At 43.5% G+C, this 18,563-nt stretch overlaps 7 protein-coding genes across 7 annotated transcripts; 3 read left to right on the forward strand and 4 right to left on the reverse strand.

Moving 5' to 3' along the window:
• Positions 1–944: 944 nt before the first annotated feature.
• Positions 945–1,956, reverse strand: EDB93DRAFT_1255326 (uncharacterized protein; the record flags this gene model as incomplete). Its single annotated transcript, XM_041453759.1, has 6 exons — positions 945–1,065; positions 1,116–1,356; positions 1,402–1,628; positions 1,674–1,681; positions 1,749–1,820; positions 1,873–1,956. 6 exons carry the CDS (start codon positions 1,954–1,956, stop codon positions 945–947), a joined length of 753 nt encoding a protein of 250 aa, XP_041302653.1.
• A 1,027-nt stretch (positions 1,957–2,983) lies between these two features.
• On the reverse strand, positions 2,984–3,337 carry EDB93DRAFT_1233526 (uncharacterized protein; the record flags this gene model as incomplete). Its single annotated transcript, XM_041451312.1, has 1 exon — positions 2,984–3,337. The coding sequence occupies one exon, from the start codon at positions 3,335–3,337 to the stop codon at positions 3,044–3,046; it is 294 nt and encodes a 97-aa protein (XP_041302654.1). The 3' UTR covers positions 2,984–3,043.
• An 800-nt stretch (positions 3,338–4,137) lies between these two features.
• On the reverse strand, positions 4,138–5,410 carry EDB93DRAFT_1094071 (uncharacterized protein; the record flags this gene model as incomplete). The annotated part of the gene is made up of 3 exons (XM_041446569.1): positions 4,138–4,887; positions 4,940–5,156; positions 5,205–5,410. 3 exons carry the CDS (start codon positions 5,408–5,410, stop codon positions 4,138–4,140), a joined length of 1,173 nt encoding a protein of 390 aa, XP_041302655.1.
• An 846-nt stretch (positions 5,411–6,256) lies between these two features.
• EDB93DRAFT_1107974 (uncharacterized protein) lies at positions 6,257–7,054 on the forward strand (the record flags this gene model as incomplete). The annotated part of the gene is made up of 4 exons (XM_041447786.1): positions 6,257–6,397; positions 6,445–6,573; positions 6,626–6,644; positions 6,717–7,054. The coding sequence occupies 4 exons, from the start codon at positions 6,257–6,259 to the stop codon at positions 7,052–7,054; spliced, it is 627 nt and encodes a 208-aa protein (XP_041302656.1).
• Positions 7,055–9,156: 2,102 nt separating this feature from the next.
• On the reverse strand, positions 9,157–10,828 carry EDB93DRAFT_1255329 (uncharacterized protein; the record flags this gene model as incomplete). The annotated part of the gene is made up of 7 exons (XM_041453760.1): positions 9,157–9,588; positions 9,647–9,741; positions 9,793–9,899; positions 9,952–10,080; positions 10,131–10,150; positions 10,211–10,534; positions 10,592–10,828. The coding sequence occupies 7 exons, from the start codon at positions 10,826–10,828 to the stop codon at positions 9,157–9,159; spliced, it is 1,344 nt and encodes a 447-aa protein (XP_041302657.1).
• Positions 10,829–13,213: 2,385 nt separating this feature from the next.
• Positions 13,214–13,726, forward strand: EDB93DRAFT_1255330 (uncharacterized protein; the record flags this gene model as incomplete). The annotated part of the gene is made up of 2 exons (XM_041453761.1): positions 13,214–13,274; positions 13,329–13,726. The coding sequence occupies 2 exons, from the start codon at positions 13,214–13,216 to the stop codon at positions 13,724–13,726; spliced, it is 459 nt and encodes a 152-aa protein (XP_041302658.1).
• A 507-nt stretch (positions 13,727–14,233) lies between these two features.
• On the forward strand, positions 14,234–14,800 carry EDB93DRAFT_1094042 (uncharacterized protein; the record flags this gene model as incomplete). Its single annotated transcript, XM_041446562.1, has 2 exons — positions 14,234–14,488; positions 14,555–14,800. Coding segments are annotated over 2 exons (501 nt in total), but the record flags the coding sequence as incomplete, so codon positions are not given.
• Positions 14,801–18,563: the final 3,763 nt, after the last annotated feature.

Here is an 18,563-nt window from a genome sequence, read left to right on the forward strand (position 1 = left end):
TGTCCCAAGTTGAACATCATAATAAAACTTTAAATTCAAGCACACACTCAAAATCTGACAATATTTCTTATTTTTGGTGATGTATGGTCAGTGCAAAAATAGCTGCCAAAGCTTTATAGTTTGGATTTTGCACAAAACACTGACAAAATTTGAAGTTATGTGCCCATATATATGTTAGTTTAAATTTCAAAAATGTTCTTTGCATTCCGGATAACATTAAAACCTATCTTAAATATTTCTAACCCTGCTGTGATTCTGACCTACACTGCAAACTGCCGCAAACCTTTGACACATGTCCAAAATGGGTACCATGTGTCAAACCTTTAATAATATGTCCTGAAGGGTTTTCTTGCCAGAAATTGCTGACAATTTGAAAATTTGCCTAAGCAAGCCAATGGATCCATGATCTTAAGAGACCTTTACAAGGCACCTAACTATATTTATGAGACCCCGATGAAACATAGACGACCGTAGCTAGTAGTTACACTGGATTATAATATCCTCCATGTGTGGTTTCAATAGATTGCACAGAGGTCTTGTTTCATAGGTAGCACAGAGGTCTCGTTTCATAGGTAGCGCAGAGGTCTGCTCTCATAGACTGAGGATATGTCTCGTTTCATAGGTTGTACAGATATCCCACATGATGGGTCACACAGATGTCTTATATTGTATATATGTTGGTTGGAAGGATGCTGATCTCGCATGCAGGAATTCAATGCACCTCAGCCATTCAGAATCAGGCAGGTAAAAAAGGTCAAATGAAGCACAAGTGTTATTGCATTAATGCTGATGCGGGTAGACACAATGTCAATCAAAGTAATATGTATGGGGTGATGCCAGGGTATTAAAAGGAAGGTGCGGTGAAAGTATCTACCAAAGGAGTGAATAGTGCCAGTCATTATGCGAGGAATTTCAGAACGAGCTTCCTATGAGAGAAGTCAGCCTCAAAGCAATGAGTCCTGGATGGTCGTCTGCCACTGAGGGCTAGTTGTTTTCAGGAGTTTAGGAATGACCATGCTCCCTGGAAACTCGACGAGGTCCATCTGAAAAAATTCAACGAGCAGGCTATGGCATAATCAGCAATCACATGTGCAATGTAATAACAATAAACTTACTTGCGCACCGCATTTTCATATGTTCTGCAGGCTGACTTCATATACTCTGGTCCTGCCTCTTCTCTTGCAGCTTTGCGAATAGCTTCAAGTGAGCAATCCACAAAATTCCAGAACTTTGCCGAGGTGAATTTGGGACCCTTACCATTTTTTCTTTTGCTAAATCCAGAGCCACTGTCATCATCATAATCCTCATTAAGTTCTTGCTGGCCGGCTTCTTCATCATGATTCTCGCGAAATTGATCTTCCTCTCAGGTGTCCATCATGTGTCCTCCCTCTCCAAGGTCACCGTCACCACCAGTGTCATTGCTCACTCCAGGTTGTGCTTCAGAACCTTGGCCGTCCAAATGGTCCATGCTGTCTTCAAGATGATCTCCATGCTGTTTGTCATTCTCGTCCGCCTCTGTGCCTACTTCGCAATCAAGTGTCATTGCAATTTTGATGTGGAGGTCTTTATGAAGGGAGGGGATGAGCGAGCTTGAGTAAAGGTCCTTGAGTGGGATGGCTTTATAGTCGCTGACTCCAATAAGAAAGATTCACAAGCAGCGCCGCTAGACTCACGTTAAATGCTTGATAACGTGTATTAGGATTAAAACATACTAAAAAAGTGTATCTGTTCCAATGACAAGCTTCTACCTCAATTACACCGTGAGCCAGTGATTTGGCTGTATCCATGATGCTCATACGCTTGGAAATCAATATGACCAACTTAGAGGTGGTCAGTGTCACAATGATTTGCATGGGACAACGAAATACAAACCTTGGACTTGAGATTACCGCGAATAGAAGAGAGCAACTCACTAACAATTTTTGAGAGCTGTGCCAAAAGCTCTACATCTTGCATTAGTACTGCTGGCAGCTTGAATACCTCACAATGATTCTTGATAAAATCCTGTTGCATAGTCAATTTGTGTGCATACAAAAGGCAGTGAAAAGGGTACCATAATGTTCGTGTGCATATCTGTGACATAGGCGGTAATGTTTGGTGATAAGAGACATGCGGTCAAGCAGCTCTGAAGTGCGGACTGCATTTAATCTAGCTGCAGCAACGATTTAAAAAAATGTGCATATGTGACATAACGGTGTACTATCATAACATAAGGTGGAGGAGACATCACTTGGTGTCCTCCCAGATACAGTAAAATATATACCGGAGGCCTCAAAAACTTTGATCATCCCTCCTGCGAGATTCCAACACTGTGACCCTCCTTCATATCTCTCCCATTACCGAGGATACATAGAATGGTCCATGAAATAGTGTGGGTGCTGCGCCTGTGACTGCGTGTGAGTGTGAATGGCCTGCACATGAGCTTGAGCCATCCAAGCTTGCTGTTGGTGGTTTGGGTACATCTGGGCATGTGCAGTGCGAGGCTGCAAACCCGGTAGCTCGGCTTGCATAAAGTGAGCGGGAGAGGCGTGGGGTTGGTGTGTTGCCAGAGGAGGTTGTGAGCTGAGGAATGAGGCTGTGTGAGTGGGTGCACAATGGATGCCGCATGCACTCCTTGAGGACCTGTGTTGGAATATGACATGGAGGGTGGAAAGGGAGCCTGAGGGTGATGTGGAGCATGTAGCAAAGGTCCAATTGGCAGCGGCAGAGGGTAATGCGAGGCTTGCAGTGGGGGAGGCATGAATTGGTGGGATGGGACTGGCAGACCCTGCTGACTGGATGGAGACATCTATCTCGAGGTCCCAGCAATTGGCTGCCCAACATTTGATGATGTCGTCTTCCTCCTGCCTCGTGTGCTGGTACCGCTTGTGCTCTTTCTTGGCTTGGCAGCTATCTTTTTGGCGGGAGCACGATCAAAGGCAGGAAGTGGTACAGTTGCATTGCAAACACTTTCCTCCACAGCAGTCACACCTTCTTGAGGCTTGGGGATGCTGCCTGATTTCTTTGCTGCCTTCTTGTATTTCATCTGCTGTATGGCTAAAGTTCAAACTTCAGCCGAATTGGCGACTCTCAATGGTGACTCGTGAAGCACCTCAGGTATGACCAGCCAGATAAGATCACAGTTGTGAATCGAGTAGGCATTGAGGAAGAAGTACAGAGTTGGCTGATGGTCGACAACAGGCTTCGTTTGAATAGTTTGGATCTGTTCTTGATGTAGGTGTTGCTGGTGCATGTTTACGCACTTCGAATCAATACAGTTGTGTTGAAGATCGACAGTGCAAATGATATCTTGTGATCCAGCAATGTTCAACAGACAGCTCTGAGTGTTAGAACACATCACTTACCGTCGCCATTGAGACTGTTTCATCTTCTGTAAGGTCGAGACATGGTAGAAAAATTGAAGGATGTAATGTAGGCCCGAATAAAAAAACTTGCAGTGCGACATGATCCACGGTGCTACTGGTGCCATGCGATATAAGGATCTCGCGGATACACCCAATAGACATCTGCACACATATTAATGCTTGATTGCAGACAGACCAAAAAATAATTTACCTGTCCATCAGCAGGTCGTCGAAAGATGACATGACTATTCAGATCTGCTCATTCTCCCTTGCTCATCACAAGTGATTTGCCTTGGCAGTATGAAACACCAGATCAGAGAGTTTTGAGAATTTTTGTGCAGCAAGTATCCTTCCATTGTACTCCATCTGCTCGTTGTGCCTTTCCGTTAATGCCAACAGCAGTATCAGGACTTCCAGTGCCTATGCATACTTAGCAATGGTATGACAACATACCGCCTAACTCACCAGGCAGCGGAGGCTCACACAAGATACTTGAGATACCAAGAAGGTGAGCCTGTTCTCGGTGTTCATTGAGATAACATAGCACCTGCTCTCCTCCATGAACCCATCTCTTAACATTGCGATCATACCAATATCCACCAGCGACAGTTGGAAAATGTGATTGAATGATTCATATCTCTCAGTGGAGAATATGATTGCAGGTCCAAAACGACGTATGAATGCCGGAAGATGAATCAGGAAGTGAAATTTCGGCTTGCTGATGAGAATGCTTGGAGCACATTGCGCTGTGATATAGAGGAAGTCCTCGATCGTTCCGGATAATCTTGCCTATTTAAAGAAGATCAGTTAGTTCATGACACCTTTCAACACTTAAGTAGCATAAACTGACGAGATATTCTTCAGTATCTGGTATTGTTGTGTGCCAAATGAGCGTGACAAGTTCTGCGATAACGGACCACCCATTGAGGACCGTCTGGGGGACGAGGTCATACACCAGGAAGGGCATAACTTGGGCTAGGCTCTTGAAATGTTTACCTATTAAGCTGCCTTTATAATGACATATATAGTCACCATTCAGAGAGGGTGCGTTCAGTCCGTCTTTGTCAACAGACTCAAGGCGGTTCTGAAAAATGTGCAGCAGCTTGGCTTTCTCCAGGATAAACACGCTCTGACCCCAAAAATACTGTATGGAGAATTTCAGTCGGCGTATCCAAGTGGATGTTGATCCCTGTGAGACAATATTGTGAGTGCAACACGAATGACATTGACCAAGCTTACCGTTCATCCAAAACAACGGATTCATTGCATCATTGAGTGTGGTACCTCGTAATAATTTATCAAACTCCTTTTTGAGCGCTGCTGTGATCTTGCTTTCGGATGTTGCTGGTAAACCTGGCACTCGTTTGCGGAGTTTCTTTCCGAGTTCTACGAGAGACTCGAGGATGGATGCTGAGGCACTGTCACGAACACCTGTGGAAGAAACGGCACTCTGCACTTTTGTCGTGGCACCCGATTTCATTGCAGCTTCAAATTGATGTTGAATGTCGTCGGTGGTCTTTTCAGGTGTTCGTAAACTACCTGACTACGAGTATGAAATTAGATCAAGTAAGAGACACTGTGATATATGTTCGTACCTTGAATATACTGTTGTAACCCTCTTCGGATGCCTTGTATTCTTTTGTGCCGCCGACGTTACATGTCCTGCAGAAATAGTTGCAATTAAGGCCTGCATGGCTGCATTCCTCGGCTTGCATAGGATTATCGCCGGCAAGAAAAAGTCCACACGGAATGAGCATAACTTCCTCCTCATCTTTACAGTCCCATGCAACAATGCCAGACTGCGCTGCATTACTGCAAATATTCAGGAATAAGCCAGAATGAATCCAGAGAAAAATGTACCAAAGAGAATCTTTCATTGCTCGCATCAGTTCCATTGGAGCAGCGTGGGGTGATGATGTGACAAATCGCACAAAGAATGCCTTCTCGAGCATTTCACGAGGTAAGTTTGCATTTGACATATAAATAGTGTGGTGCTTGTTCCACTGCTTCAAAATATTGCCCAAGACATCGTCCATGAAGATTATGAGAGGGACTGTATAAACCATTCAGCCTTGCGCCTTTTCACGCAAGGGATTAGGCTCGAGTGACCCGTATTTAGCAGATAACCTGGAAAAACTGTTCCAGAATAAAGTAGGCTCCCGAAGACTCCTGTAATAGCTCATTGACAAAATACACTATCCCATCCACTTGTGCTGCAGGAGGAGATGGAAGGTTGAGCAACATCTTTGTGCCATTGAAAACTTGCGACATCCCTTTCCCACAATCCTCAGGATAATCTTGCATTGCAAAACAAGTGTTCGTCGAACTCATATACCTGACTTCCAATGGCATTGTTCAAGTGCTCAGACAGCAGGATCTCCAAGTCAGCCTCACATGTGTTGTATGAGTCTATCTCCATCAGACCACTATCAGCATCCAGATGATCAAGTCCAAACGATTCAGCTTCCACGTCCGGGTCCATATTGCGTTGTTTAGGATTATTCCTGGCCCGATGCAAGTTTGCCTTGAAAACAGGATGAAATTTTGATGCTCAATCACCCTTGAAATTTTTGGTGTGGTGTGTGTGCTTGTCCAATACGATATGCTTCTGGATAAAACGGAGATCCATGGTACAGTGCAGATCATTCTTCTTGGGACATACATTGCAAACGATGTGACTCTGTGTATCATCGCAAAATTGGAGAACTGTAAAAAGTATTAGATTATTATCAGACAGACAAGATATATAACTCACGTGTGCCATCGACGATATCATGCTTCATGGCTGATCCGGGTCAGTGTGTCAGAGGTGGGAAGAGGTTGCGAGTCACGTGGTGCACACACAATGAAAGAACACCAAGTCCAAAGTCCCACGTCTTCTTTGAATTCTTGTCAAGCTTGCACGAAATATAATGCCTGGAGTGCTCACCAACATTGCAACTGTCTATCCCGATGTCCAAAGCCAGGACATGGATGACGCAACATTCAAGCCACTATTCTTCATGATCAGATTTTCTGGTACCCTTCCAAAGCACCTGATAGAACAAAATATTGTGAGTGTTATTAACTGCCTCCAACAATTTGCTACATTCATTCACAGCCTGTTGAGATATCAGTGTCAATCGCTGAAGAATACGGGTGCTTCACTATGCCCTTCGTAAAAGCTATATTGTCAATGGATCAGTGGCAGTCCGATACTGAAAGCATGCTAAATTCAAGCGACTCAAATGTGAGCATATTTTGCTGCATCTGACTTGATGAAACTTACATTGTGCTTCGAGTTTTCTGGTATCCTTGAATGTATTCCCCCTCCTGATGAAATCCCCATCCCATTCCTCCCCCTTCCATCAATGTTCAACCACACTAATTGAGGCGATTGGGTAAAGCTATCAAAGGATATTGAGGGGTGGCTTGTAGAACTCGATACCGAATTGTCGCAGTGGATGTGGGGATGGGACACATTTTGGTTGACATTTGTTGCCGCATATCCCTTCTTCCCAAGAGGCACCTGGCCAATGTGGGATCCCCGCATACCGTTGGAAGGTGCATTCATTGAACAATGTCTAGAGACTTTGGGTCATAGCATCACAGTCGACCAGGAAATTATGGTGATAGACTTGGGCAATACAGAGGACTTGAAGGAAATCTGGGGCGCATTTTGTAGGGATGCCGCCCTTTTCTACCCTTATCCCCTCATTTCTACCAACTAAACTCACTACAATGATCCAGAGGTTCTTTTGAAGCAGGTTAGATATACATTCAAGTACATACCTTAGAGTTGTTGTTGTGCCACCACTTGTTATAATATGTCTCAAATGTCAATTATGTTTTATTTGAAGTATCAAATGGCCGCAGGGATAGATAAGTCGCAAGCTTGAATGTTTGAGCAACCAGTCATTGCTGATCAGGTCATTGCAGGCATGGAAGTTTGTGATTAGCATTGTATAGACAAAAATAGCACGCTCAAATATCTGTAGGATCTCTGACAGATGTCTGTGATATGTCTCATGCCCGATCTCGTCCATATGACTCATTCTGATCTCCCTCGCATGTTCACCACACGACATTTGTACAACCCTGGGGTTATACACGCACAGCCTATTACCACCTTGGTGGGAGATTGGGCAAAATTCTCTTATAGACCTCCGAATTCATGTCTTTACTCTAAAAATTTATTATTTATCACACAAACACCCATGACAAATACAACCTGGCTGGTTCCCAGGAGCACTAAATAGTTTTCTTGTTAGCTCAGTTTCGCCCAAAGCGGCAGTTTGTGGTGTAGCTCAGGGCTCATGTATGAGACTTTGAGGTAGTATGCTGTTTAGAGGGACCTGTTGTTGTTTGAAGAAGAGTTATGAATTAGTACGAAAGGGCCACATCATATCCGCATTGCAAACATTTTGAGTCCATCCTGTCAATTGATGAGACTTTGAGGTATTATGCCGTTTAGAGGGATTTGTCGTTGTTTGAAGTAGAATTACTATGAAAAGCCTTGCCACTGATTGTACAATCCGCATTGCTAATTAAACATTTTTGCGCTTGTTGGAAATGGCATAATTGTAGCACACGTCAACCCCAGATCCACAACCGGTGTTAAGAGAGTTCTGAATCGATGCATGGGGATATAATTCTCTGAGTGTGAATGAATGAAGCAGCCTATCCAAAATGCAGAAGAATTCAAGAGCCTTTGAAGAGCTTTCCAAGTCTGGGAACTAGACATTATGTTTCTTGTGTCAACAATGACAATCCCACTGGTTTCCACCCTTTCTTGATCTCCGGTATCAATATCTGTACACGGGTTGTATAAAAGGTGGAGGGTAATGTACAATTTGTGGGGAGGCCATGCTGCTAGATTAATACATCTAAAGTGGACTATAGTCCTAAAACCAGGATACATCATCTAGGTAGGTTGTCCATCATCCAGTGGATGTATCCTTTGATACATCCATGGCGGATCCAAAATTTTGATTCTCAGAACTTTCCAGGCTAGTGCTGCTGAAGTCCGGTTCAGTCCGGTTCTTGGGCCAAATTTTCCGAATGCCAAACCAAACCATAGGTTTGGTTTAGCTGTTTGGTCGAACCCTGGATCAAACATCACCAAACGTGTTCTGGAGGTCCGGTTCATCTCATGAAGGGTAAGTGGGCATTGGGAACACAGCAGTGTTGGGATGGTGCTCTAGGGGACTTCTCGCAGGGCCTGGATATAAATCTGTGGTGGCGAAAATGAGCTATAATATTAAGATCGAGTACTTGCAAAGAACAACTGGCAATTCAAACTATCGAGAATGTGTCATTAATGTGAACAAGAGACGGAGTAATATACTAAGGCATAAGTGTTTCTAAGTGACGGTTTTCAGATTTTCACATCAGAAACATGTAGGCTGCAATTTATTTATTATCAAGACAACAATTATACATGACAACAAAATAAACTATATGCGAAGATAGGTATGGTAGTGATGTGCAGGGCTTTGAAACTTTAAACTTTTTGTTTCCTGTTTGTCAAGTTAGATTTACTGAATTTATGAACAATGAAAACAACGCACTTCTTGTGACCTGAGACACCATCTTCACCTGCCAGTCCACGGCACTTGCTAGCAATCAGACAGTTCTTGCCAATACTGTTAGCAATAACATTGCGTGAGGATGGAACACAGTGTTGGCCGGTCCTGCACAGAACAGAACCATTGATGGGTGCAGGAGGTTCAATGGGTGTGGGAGGTTGGCTTTGTTGATCGGGTATGGTAGATGGGGATGAGACTGGTGCAGTGGACAAAGGACGAGTGGCTGGAGGAAGCATGGGTGAGTCCTATGGAGCTAAGATGGGTGTAGGCTGAAAGAAATCTATGAATGGGGCCTGGATTCGTGTGGACTCAGAGGACACTGTTGTGGTTGGAGGAAGTGTGGGTGAGTTCTGTAGTGGTGTGGGTAAGTCCTGCAGTGATACCGCAATGGGTGCAGGCTGAGATATATTTTGGGGCAAGCCAGGAGGTGGAGTTATGGGAGGTGATGGTGATATGTTTGGGGGTGAGCCAGGAGGTGGAGTTATGAGAGCTGATGGCAACTCCAAGGCAGATGCTGCCTGCGGGTAGGGAGGTAAGCATGGCAGGTTTGGATTTCTGCCTGATGCCTTAAACATGTCGACTTGAGCAGAGAGTCCCTCCCAGAATGAGTCATCTATGTCCGGCCAATTGATATCAGTCAAGTTTTCAGGCAAATTGATGTCTGGGACTTCATCCACCTGGGACAATGTGTTGAACATCACCTGACCAGATGTGTCATCATGGCTAATTCCTAACCCCAGCGCTTATCGGTGAATGATCACCACCATCATCATGATTGAGATCATCGCTTGCACTCCCTAGCCTCGTCTTCAAAGTCGCTGTGGCCTCTGCTATTGATGGATTGGTAAGTCGGTTGCTATAAGTTATAACAGCAAACTTACGATAAACTCTGTGCAGATAGTCTTTGAAAGGAGCCATAATAGTGCTCTCAAATTCTGGGTATGTTTGACTGAAGTTGTTACCATACTTCATTTGACCTATATGAAAACTTCGTGTCTGAGGTGAGTACTGAATGCTACGGATAAATATGGATGACTTACCTATAGACATCAATCAATCCACCAAGCTCTGGAGAAGGGCCACCTGCGAGGAGGGAGAACGAAAACCCTGTCACATCCGCAAGTCCGGTCAAGAATTTATTGACCATAGCGGCGAGTTTTTCAATATTTCTATGAAGTCATGTCAGCTTATTGACAGGTCAGAATTCATGAATCATTACCTCCCATAATCGTCTTCGCTCTACATTCCCTCCTTCTCATTGTCTCTATGCATCTTTGCATCCTTGATGTACTTCCGTACCTCTGCCTTAACTTCATTTGTCTCTCCTCCATAGAGGTTCACTGCCTCCTTTTTGGCAATGGCTACACGCATCCCATTAGTAAGTGCCTTGTTCTTGGCTTGTAGCACCTCAGCTTCTGCCTTTAGTCTGTTATTAACCATGACCTTTACACACCTCTGGTAGTAAAGTTTGGAATACACCTCGACTTCCTGAAGGGAACGTGTCAGCTTTTCACATTCGGTGACACTCTTCAGCACCGCATTGAAGACGTTTGCAGCCTCAGCCTTTGCTTGCCGTTCCATCTTTGTAGACCCGAGGCTATTTTTGAAATGGTTCTCTAATTTCTGCGAGCATCTATTAACATGATTGTTTCAACAGGACATGTTGCGGTGACGACGCACCTTTTTTTGCTCGGCTTCAGCCTGATCCATGATCACAAGCTCGTCCCTGATCAGCGGCCTGATAGGTGGCACTGTAGCTGGCCTTGGCTTGGGGAATACATCAAGCCACTCCCCCAACAAGTCGGTAAAGAAATTTGCCCAGTTCTTGGCTCGGTCTGATTGCTTTGCGCAATACTTCTCATACCAAGGACACAGCCATTCCTCCTGCTCAGGAGTGCTCCATTTCCGGGGTGCCATCTACATTAATTGTTATGCAATGAGCGCTGTCATTAAAATGTTCATGTATGTTGCCTCACACGATCGTGGGATGGGTATACTTATGTAGCACGAATTGAATGATAATAGTTCGATATTTTGCTCTCAAACATCCCATGCATGGGCCACCAAATGTACTTTTTTGCGTTGGAAGGAGCTCACAGATTTTGGCTCAATGTATGTAATCACAAATTATGTATGGTACTAATCAAATCCCGATGTCCTTCTGATACATTAGTTCCCCCAACCATTGTGCCACTGTAAGCTCCACAATTCCTCCAGACATTTCAAGAAGCTGAATGTCCTCCAAGTATGCGGCTGTGGTCTTCAAGAATCGAGAGACCATGTCAGTGGCATGCCACTCAGGTGAGATACCACAGAAGTTTAGGATCTTGTCTTGTGCACGAATTACACGCTTGAGTAGTTTTTCAATCTCGCCGATTGAGTTCACGATGATAGAGATATCACCCTTTGTCACAGGGGTCAGCACCGATTAATGTGAGCATGTCGTCCTTGGCGACTTTGATGGCGAGTAAGCATGCCAAAAGATTGGATCTGTTGGACATTAATTTTCCATTTCAATTCATATTTCTATTTTTAAAAACAGAATAGAACTTACAGTGTGTCAGTTTCATCATCATCACTGGAATTGTCAGAGTCTGATTCAGACGCTGATTCAGACTTGTCATCATCCTCACAGCCACGCAATCCTTTCACCACAGCTCTCAAGATCTCTTTTGATATTACCTCTGCTTCCTTGTCACATTTCTTTACACCATGCTCCCTCCACTGTTGTAAGATTTGGTCTCTATGTCTGTAGGTGTCAGGAACAGCATCGGGAACAATTAATAAAATTATGACATACTTGGCATAGTAGCGTTTGTGCTTTTCTCATGCAGCCTCCTTTCTTTCTTGCACCGTTTTGTGAATAGTTGGACGTGCCATTATTGGAGGACTAGGATTGAAATTGTAGTGGTATAGGTTCAGAAAAAGTTGAAAAGAAGCAGAGCTCAAAGAAGCTCAGGGTTTCAAATGTTCAGGGAGTCCGACCATAATAAATATACTGATGTTGTCTCTGAGTGAGCCATATTGATATTAACATAGTAAAATGCATGCAGGAATGTAGTACTGGGTGGGCCACCACCTTCTAGACTTATGAGATTTATTTTAAATAGGTAGTATATGTATGGTCTTCATAAATTGTAATGGTCACACTACTAGTACAACCATTAACACCCATAAGAGGTGATCAATACTAAGACTTGCGGTCCGACCAAAACTCATAACTCGCCTGTCTCAATCTGCAAGTGCCTACAACAATTCCTTTTCATACAAATCAATGCCTCGTCTTAAGCTCTCCCACCTAAGTTTTCAATCCCACTCATTAGGCCAACTCTACATAGATTACACTTGAAGTCAGCACAGTTGAAGCTTATTTACGTGATATCAACAGCACATTGCACCGTGTGACAACACTAGCTCTTACTCTCACTCACAATCATGGCTGGAGCAGGCACCCGTCCCAGCAAGAAGCCTCGACTTGTTTGACATCCTGTCTTAGGTTCTGCTGGACAATCCTCCCAGAACATCCACCGCCATCGAGTATTCACAATTCAACCTACTGGACAAATCAACATGAAGACAAGATATCTTGATGCTGTCCTACCAGCGGACAACGTCCCAACCACTTATGATGTTAGCACTGACTGCTGCGAGACTGATCCCTGGAATAAGACTTATATATCTCTGGACACTGAACCTCATGACATCTATGTTCTGACCAAAAAACAAAAGCAGATGGTTAAAGTGAGTGACATTTCCTTTTTTTATTCAACTAAACCTGACTTCTGCATTGTTTTTTTCCACGATAGGACGATCCGATGCGCGTCTGGACCTCAGAACAATCACATTATCTAGACAAATTGATTCAATTAGAAGGGCACAGGAAGGCTGATCCTTTCTCTGACAACACTATCTCAGCAATGGCAGGACAGATATTTTCACCCTACGACTTTAAAACACCTTGGCCTGTGCATCCAATTAGGAGATCACGCTAACCAGTCCTGCCGCAATCCCAAACCTGCATGAGAGGACGATTTTGTTGTAATCGACGTCCATGGAATACACAAGATCAGACTCAACTTCTGTAGCTGTGTGAATGCACCATCCCACTACAGAGAACTTTTGTGTGGCCACTTCTTTCCATCAACTACAACAGATCCGAGGACTGCAGCAACATTCGCAGTTCTCAACCATTTCCACCTCCTTTCATTCGAGTCTAAAGTGTCGACTTACAAGTTTTATCATTGCCTTGCATGTCGAAGCGACAACACAGGCATTAAGCCTATCAAGGTGGGCACAGCAATCATGCCATGGATCTGGCTTACTCATGGGATCTCTTCGCATGACAGCGGGGGGTTGCAAGACAGTAAGTGATCATGCAGCAATATTTTTGTTTGAAGATGACAGACTTACTCTGCAGTGGATTTAGTACTTCGCGTCAAATGGTGTAAGGCAAGGGCCCGACATAACTGGTGGCAAGAAGAAATACAGCTATTACTGGTCGAGATGGAGCACGTGTTGACTTTTCTCGCATGGGAAGCCAGACAGTGGGACAAGCGAGCAACCCTTCGCATGGTAGAGCGGTTAGAATTTGTGGAAGGTCTGATCACATATGAAAACCGCCAGGCTGCTATCCATCGTGCCTTGTCTACAAGCTTTTTGGGAATGTGGAGGAATGTGGGAGCCCTAGTAAGTGCAGGTTTGGATGATGGCGCAGAAGGCCAGCAGGATGACAGACCTTCTATTGATGAACCCCCACATGAAGATGGACCTTCTATTGATAAACCCCCACACGAAGATCTCGATGGGGTTGATTAGTAGCTTCTGTACCTTCATACATAGTGACATTTTCAATCAATCAACCTTGGATCTCAGATTCTCAGGGAATGCTCAAGTTGCTCAACTTAGACATTGGCCGGGCATCTGCCGTCAAAGTAACAAATGTGCCAGCTCTTGGATGGAGAACCATGGCAGAGCATAGATAGATAATTAGCCTACAGTGATGTATCATGTCAATGGATAGTTGAATTGAGGGATGTATCCCAGTTTTAGGGCTATCGCCCATAATGATATATCCGTCTACCAATATCAGGTGTTGTGGGGTAACATCTATCAGTACACCAAAGCATCACACTGTGTCCACACATTCTAGCCATCTATCATGACCGATTCACCCATGTCGCCCAATGGCATTGTTGAAATCTTGAGCATAGTCCTAGACCTGCTGATCATGTTTAAAAAAACTATAGACATATGTAAACGTCTTTTCGGTATTCAACACCAAGCATGACCAAATATTAATGATATTCTCATCACAACTTGTATACTATACGGGAAATTATCCCTTGTGCAGATGATGACCTCAAGGAAAAGTTTCACTGGATCAACTGTTCCCTCAAGAATGCCACTCAATTCAACTACACGATAGTAGGGAGCTATTTTTCCTCGGGCCGCTACTGGAAAGCACCAGAAGGTGGAACACCGTTCTCTTGCTGTAATGGCGATGGTGCCATCACAGGCACGACAGGGGGCACAGTGTTCAATCTGTGGCTCGACTCTGAGCAATCGTTCAACTTCGCAGTCATGAGTACTAAGCATTCCTGTGAGGTTGGAACAAAAGGATTTATTGATTGTTTATTGGTATAGGGCTGGACGGACCCGCTCATAGGCTCAATGAAAGCTGGAGTCGTAGAATCTGCTGATGCTGAGGCCAGCTACAATGCAGCCTCCAGAGAAGGAGGGCATATTTGGTCCAAGAACCTCTACATGGAAAAGGATGAGAAGGGCAACACTTCAAAGTTCTACATTGAGGTCTCAGCTTTGCCAGGCAAGGACCCTATGTTGTTTGTAGTGCAGCAGGTTCCCATTAAGCTTGACGAAACAATGGCTTAGTAATAAGTGACCACCTTTCTCAATCAGATGAAGGACTTGCTTGCTTGATACCGCTCTGTCAATTGTGCGCACAGTACCCTTCATATAAGAAGAATTTTGGCGACTTCAAGAGGTTAATGCATGTCACGAACTTCGAGTGTGGGGGTGTATAAACCTCTACCTATGTAGGAGGATCAATGTTGATGAGTAAAACATTTTGCCGCTCACAGTGTGTCTCCGTAAGAATGAAGAAGGTCAGAGTGAAGCTGCTTCATTTTCTTCTCATCCTGTCCTCACTCGAAACCATTCCAATCTTGACATAAACTAAGGCAATGGTAGTTCTGTGAGCGAGATGCATCATTAGATACAACGACACTTCAGATGATCATCATTGATCTATAGAAAATCCAAGGGTCAAGCACGTCAATGTTCTAAATACGGACCACACAATAACATTTCAAAATGAGAGAAAAAAAAAGTCCATACATCACGTACAGACCTTGTTCACAGCAATAGGTCTCACTTCTAGATTTTTCTTACCCACGAGCACCTCGACTGGCCTCTTGGGTACCACATTATTCTCCGATAAATCCTGGCACTGCCTACACTGGAACTGTGTCTATAACCCACCATTCATCAGCTCCGCTCAATAAATAAAAAATCACAAACACACACACCCCCACTCGAGATCAGTCGACCAATAATGCCGCATAATCGAGCTCTTCTTCATCTCGATATGACCCCCAGTCGTACGCTCCATATGATACCTGACAATTTCCGCTACTTCCTCCATCTAGCTCATATCCAGATTGGCAGTGAAATTCATTCACGCGGGACTGTCAGGCAAATGGATGAATCTGACATGCTCTGCAATCATCCCAAGACGCGGGAAATGGCCAAGGTGTTCCTCGAGGAATGTTTGGTTACGGCCGGATACAATATATACAATGTTGTTAGGGTCGGATGTAAGTTTCACGAGGGCTGTAAGTGCATCAGGGGAAGGAAGAGCCATTGAAGGCATCTTGACGATCGGTGTGAGCATGCCCTCTCCATCAAAAGTTGACGACGACGAGCCCTGTCATAATCGAACAAGAACAAACACTCCCCAGCATTAGATGTAAGGCATTTGACATAGTCATGAAGTAGTGTAGTAGGGAAGGGCCACATTCCAACTTGACCTGGTTTTCACTCGATCTCTCCAGTGTTACGAGCACTCTGAACGTCAACATGGGATAAGACAGAGTGCGATAATCAGACTCAGACACAATTATATTATAATGAAAGCAACTTGAACATTCACGTGATCACAATCGGCTATTGAACTCCTTTTCATTTAGTACTCAACAACACCACATATGCCACTCTGGAGTCAGCTCTCTTCCCCCACCTTACTGTATTCCATCATGTTAAAGAATCAAATATTTTCTTCAAAACACAAGCAAAATTGAATTTGGATCTGCTGTGCAAGGAAATCAGTGGATTGTTGACATGACACTGCGGGCATTTCCCCATGTTCCTCCACCAAAAATCCAAAAAATATTAAGTGAGAAGATAGAAATTTTCCCTTATTTTATGTGCCAAAACATTGAAAAAAAATAATTACTGTATCAAAGATGTTGTTCAGGAGGAATATACTGCAAACATTATGTATTTACACTTACAAAACATAGAAAATGTTTCACAAATTTCCTCCTGCCAAATACACAAAGGAACCTTTGAGAGTTTCTTCGCTTTTCCTCAAAAAACATTGATAAAATAAAAATTATTATCTATTATATGTTTTGTAAATGTTCTTGGACCAAACATGTAGTAAACTGGATGAAGTAATTGAGACTTTTGATAGATAGAATATTCAAAAACACAGGTAAGAAAATTCACATTATTGCAAGCTGCTATTTGAAAGACAATAGATGGAAAATTCATCATTTTCCCTGAGGGAAAATCAATAATGTTTGCAGTATATTCCATGCACAGAATATCTTTAATACAGTGATCATTTTTTTTAATGTTTTGACACGTAAAAGAAGGGGAAATTTCTATCTTCTCACTCAATATTTTTTTGATTTTTGGTGGAAGAACATGTAGAAATGCCCGCAGTGTGAGAAACATTTGATGATCTGTTCTGAATATCCACTAGTACATTCACATATCCCGTGTATTGATTCAAAACTCTCTTAACACCGGTTGTGGATCTGGGGTCAACACCATGTACATACTACAATCACGCCATTTCCAACAAGCATAGCAGATGACCTCAGAACGTTAGCAGCCCTTTCCTACCAATTCAAATCACTTTACCCCAAACAACGACAGATCCCTCTAAACGGCATAATACCCCAAAGTCTCGTACAATGCTAGCAAGTCCTGAACTAGGTCAAACTTTAACAGATCTTTGTATGTCACTTGTACCCTTCACGGCTGTGGCTAATAACGTGTCAAAAGAATCATTTCTTATGTCAACGGGCGGGCATTGTGAAAATGGTCAGCTATTTGTGAAGCATGTCGAAATTGGATCAAAAAAGCCTTCCGTTTCTAGTTTCCAGATTCAATATCCACTGTGACAGATATACTGTGGGCCTGATCACAACAGCCCCCTGGCTGAATGCATAAATATAGGGTGGGTGGCACACGATTGACCTCAGCACTCAAGTATTTTACACCTCATCTCCAAACCCAAACCACCCTTTTCAATGCTTTCACTTCAAGCTCGTGTTTTCGTCCTCTTTGCCCTTGCACTTAGTGTGACTGCCACGGTGCTTCAATACTACAATCATGAAGCCTCTGTCGGATGCCTGACATGCGCATCACAGCACTGTTGCACCAATAGTCACTGCGGCTCTTTGTGCTACTGTGCGGGTGGAAGTCCTGAACATTGGGTTGGTGCTTTTCTTTTTTTGTAAATCCGCAAAGTTTGGGCTCACCCTTCTGGTTTAGGGTGATTGCTATTCATTGTTTACGAGTCCAGAAATTTATCTTTGAATATCTTATGTGTGTCGTTGCTCCCTAGCTGGTACTAAAATCTGATGACTCGTAGTCTATAACACTGTTTCCTCATTGCCCAAGCCCCAGTATCTGAATGTCTCGCAGTGTTCTGACCTGAAATTGTATGTTGTACTTGCATCAAATGCCATCAGTTTTTTTTCATTCCATCTTATCCGTCTTAACATACATTCGCTTTGAGCATCCAATATTCACTAGTATGGTGGATTTTTGGTTACAGTTCGATTTGCCGTTATGCCGGAAGGATTTTAAATGCCCGATTGTAGTTTGTTTCGAGCATTGCACTGAATTCTGAAATCTTATTCAATGTTATGCTACCACTGGTTTGACTGCATATCGAAGCCTGTGTTCACATCTGATATCAGCAAGGAAAACTTGATATTCGCAGGTAGTATAACCTAGTATGATCACCATAGTATCATCATGTAACTTTTCAGACATGCTGCCAGCCCAATGCTATGGATACTAGTACTACTTGTCAGACCACATCTATGTCTGGACTTGTCTTGAGAGACACTGGATAGTCCAGGGACACTCTTGTACACCTTGCACACCATACTCTTTTTGGTGTTATGACTCTTGGAGATGTGATGCATCAAAATTTGCAGTTATCAGGTCAAGATTAACAGATAGATAGCATGATATGATGAGATTGAGATTGACTACATCAAGAAAAAGCATGCTGGCTTGTAGTGCCACACCACTACTATGTCGTGCCTTGGAGGTGTTGGTAGCTCGTAGTAGACCTGCATGTAGCACCTGAGCTTCAGTAGATACAAGTCCA

Source organism: Suillus bovinus (assembly GCF_016758785.1).
Source record: "Suillus bovinus strain UH-Sbo-P2 chromosome Unknown EDB93scaffold_90, whole genome shotgun sequence".
Taxonomy (NCBI): Eukaryota; Fungi; Basidiomycota; class Agaricomycetes; order Boletales; family Suillaceae; genus Suillus; species Suillus bovinus.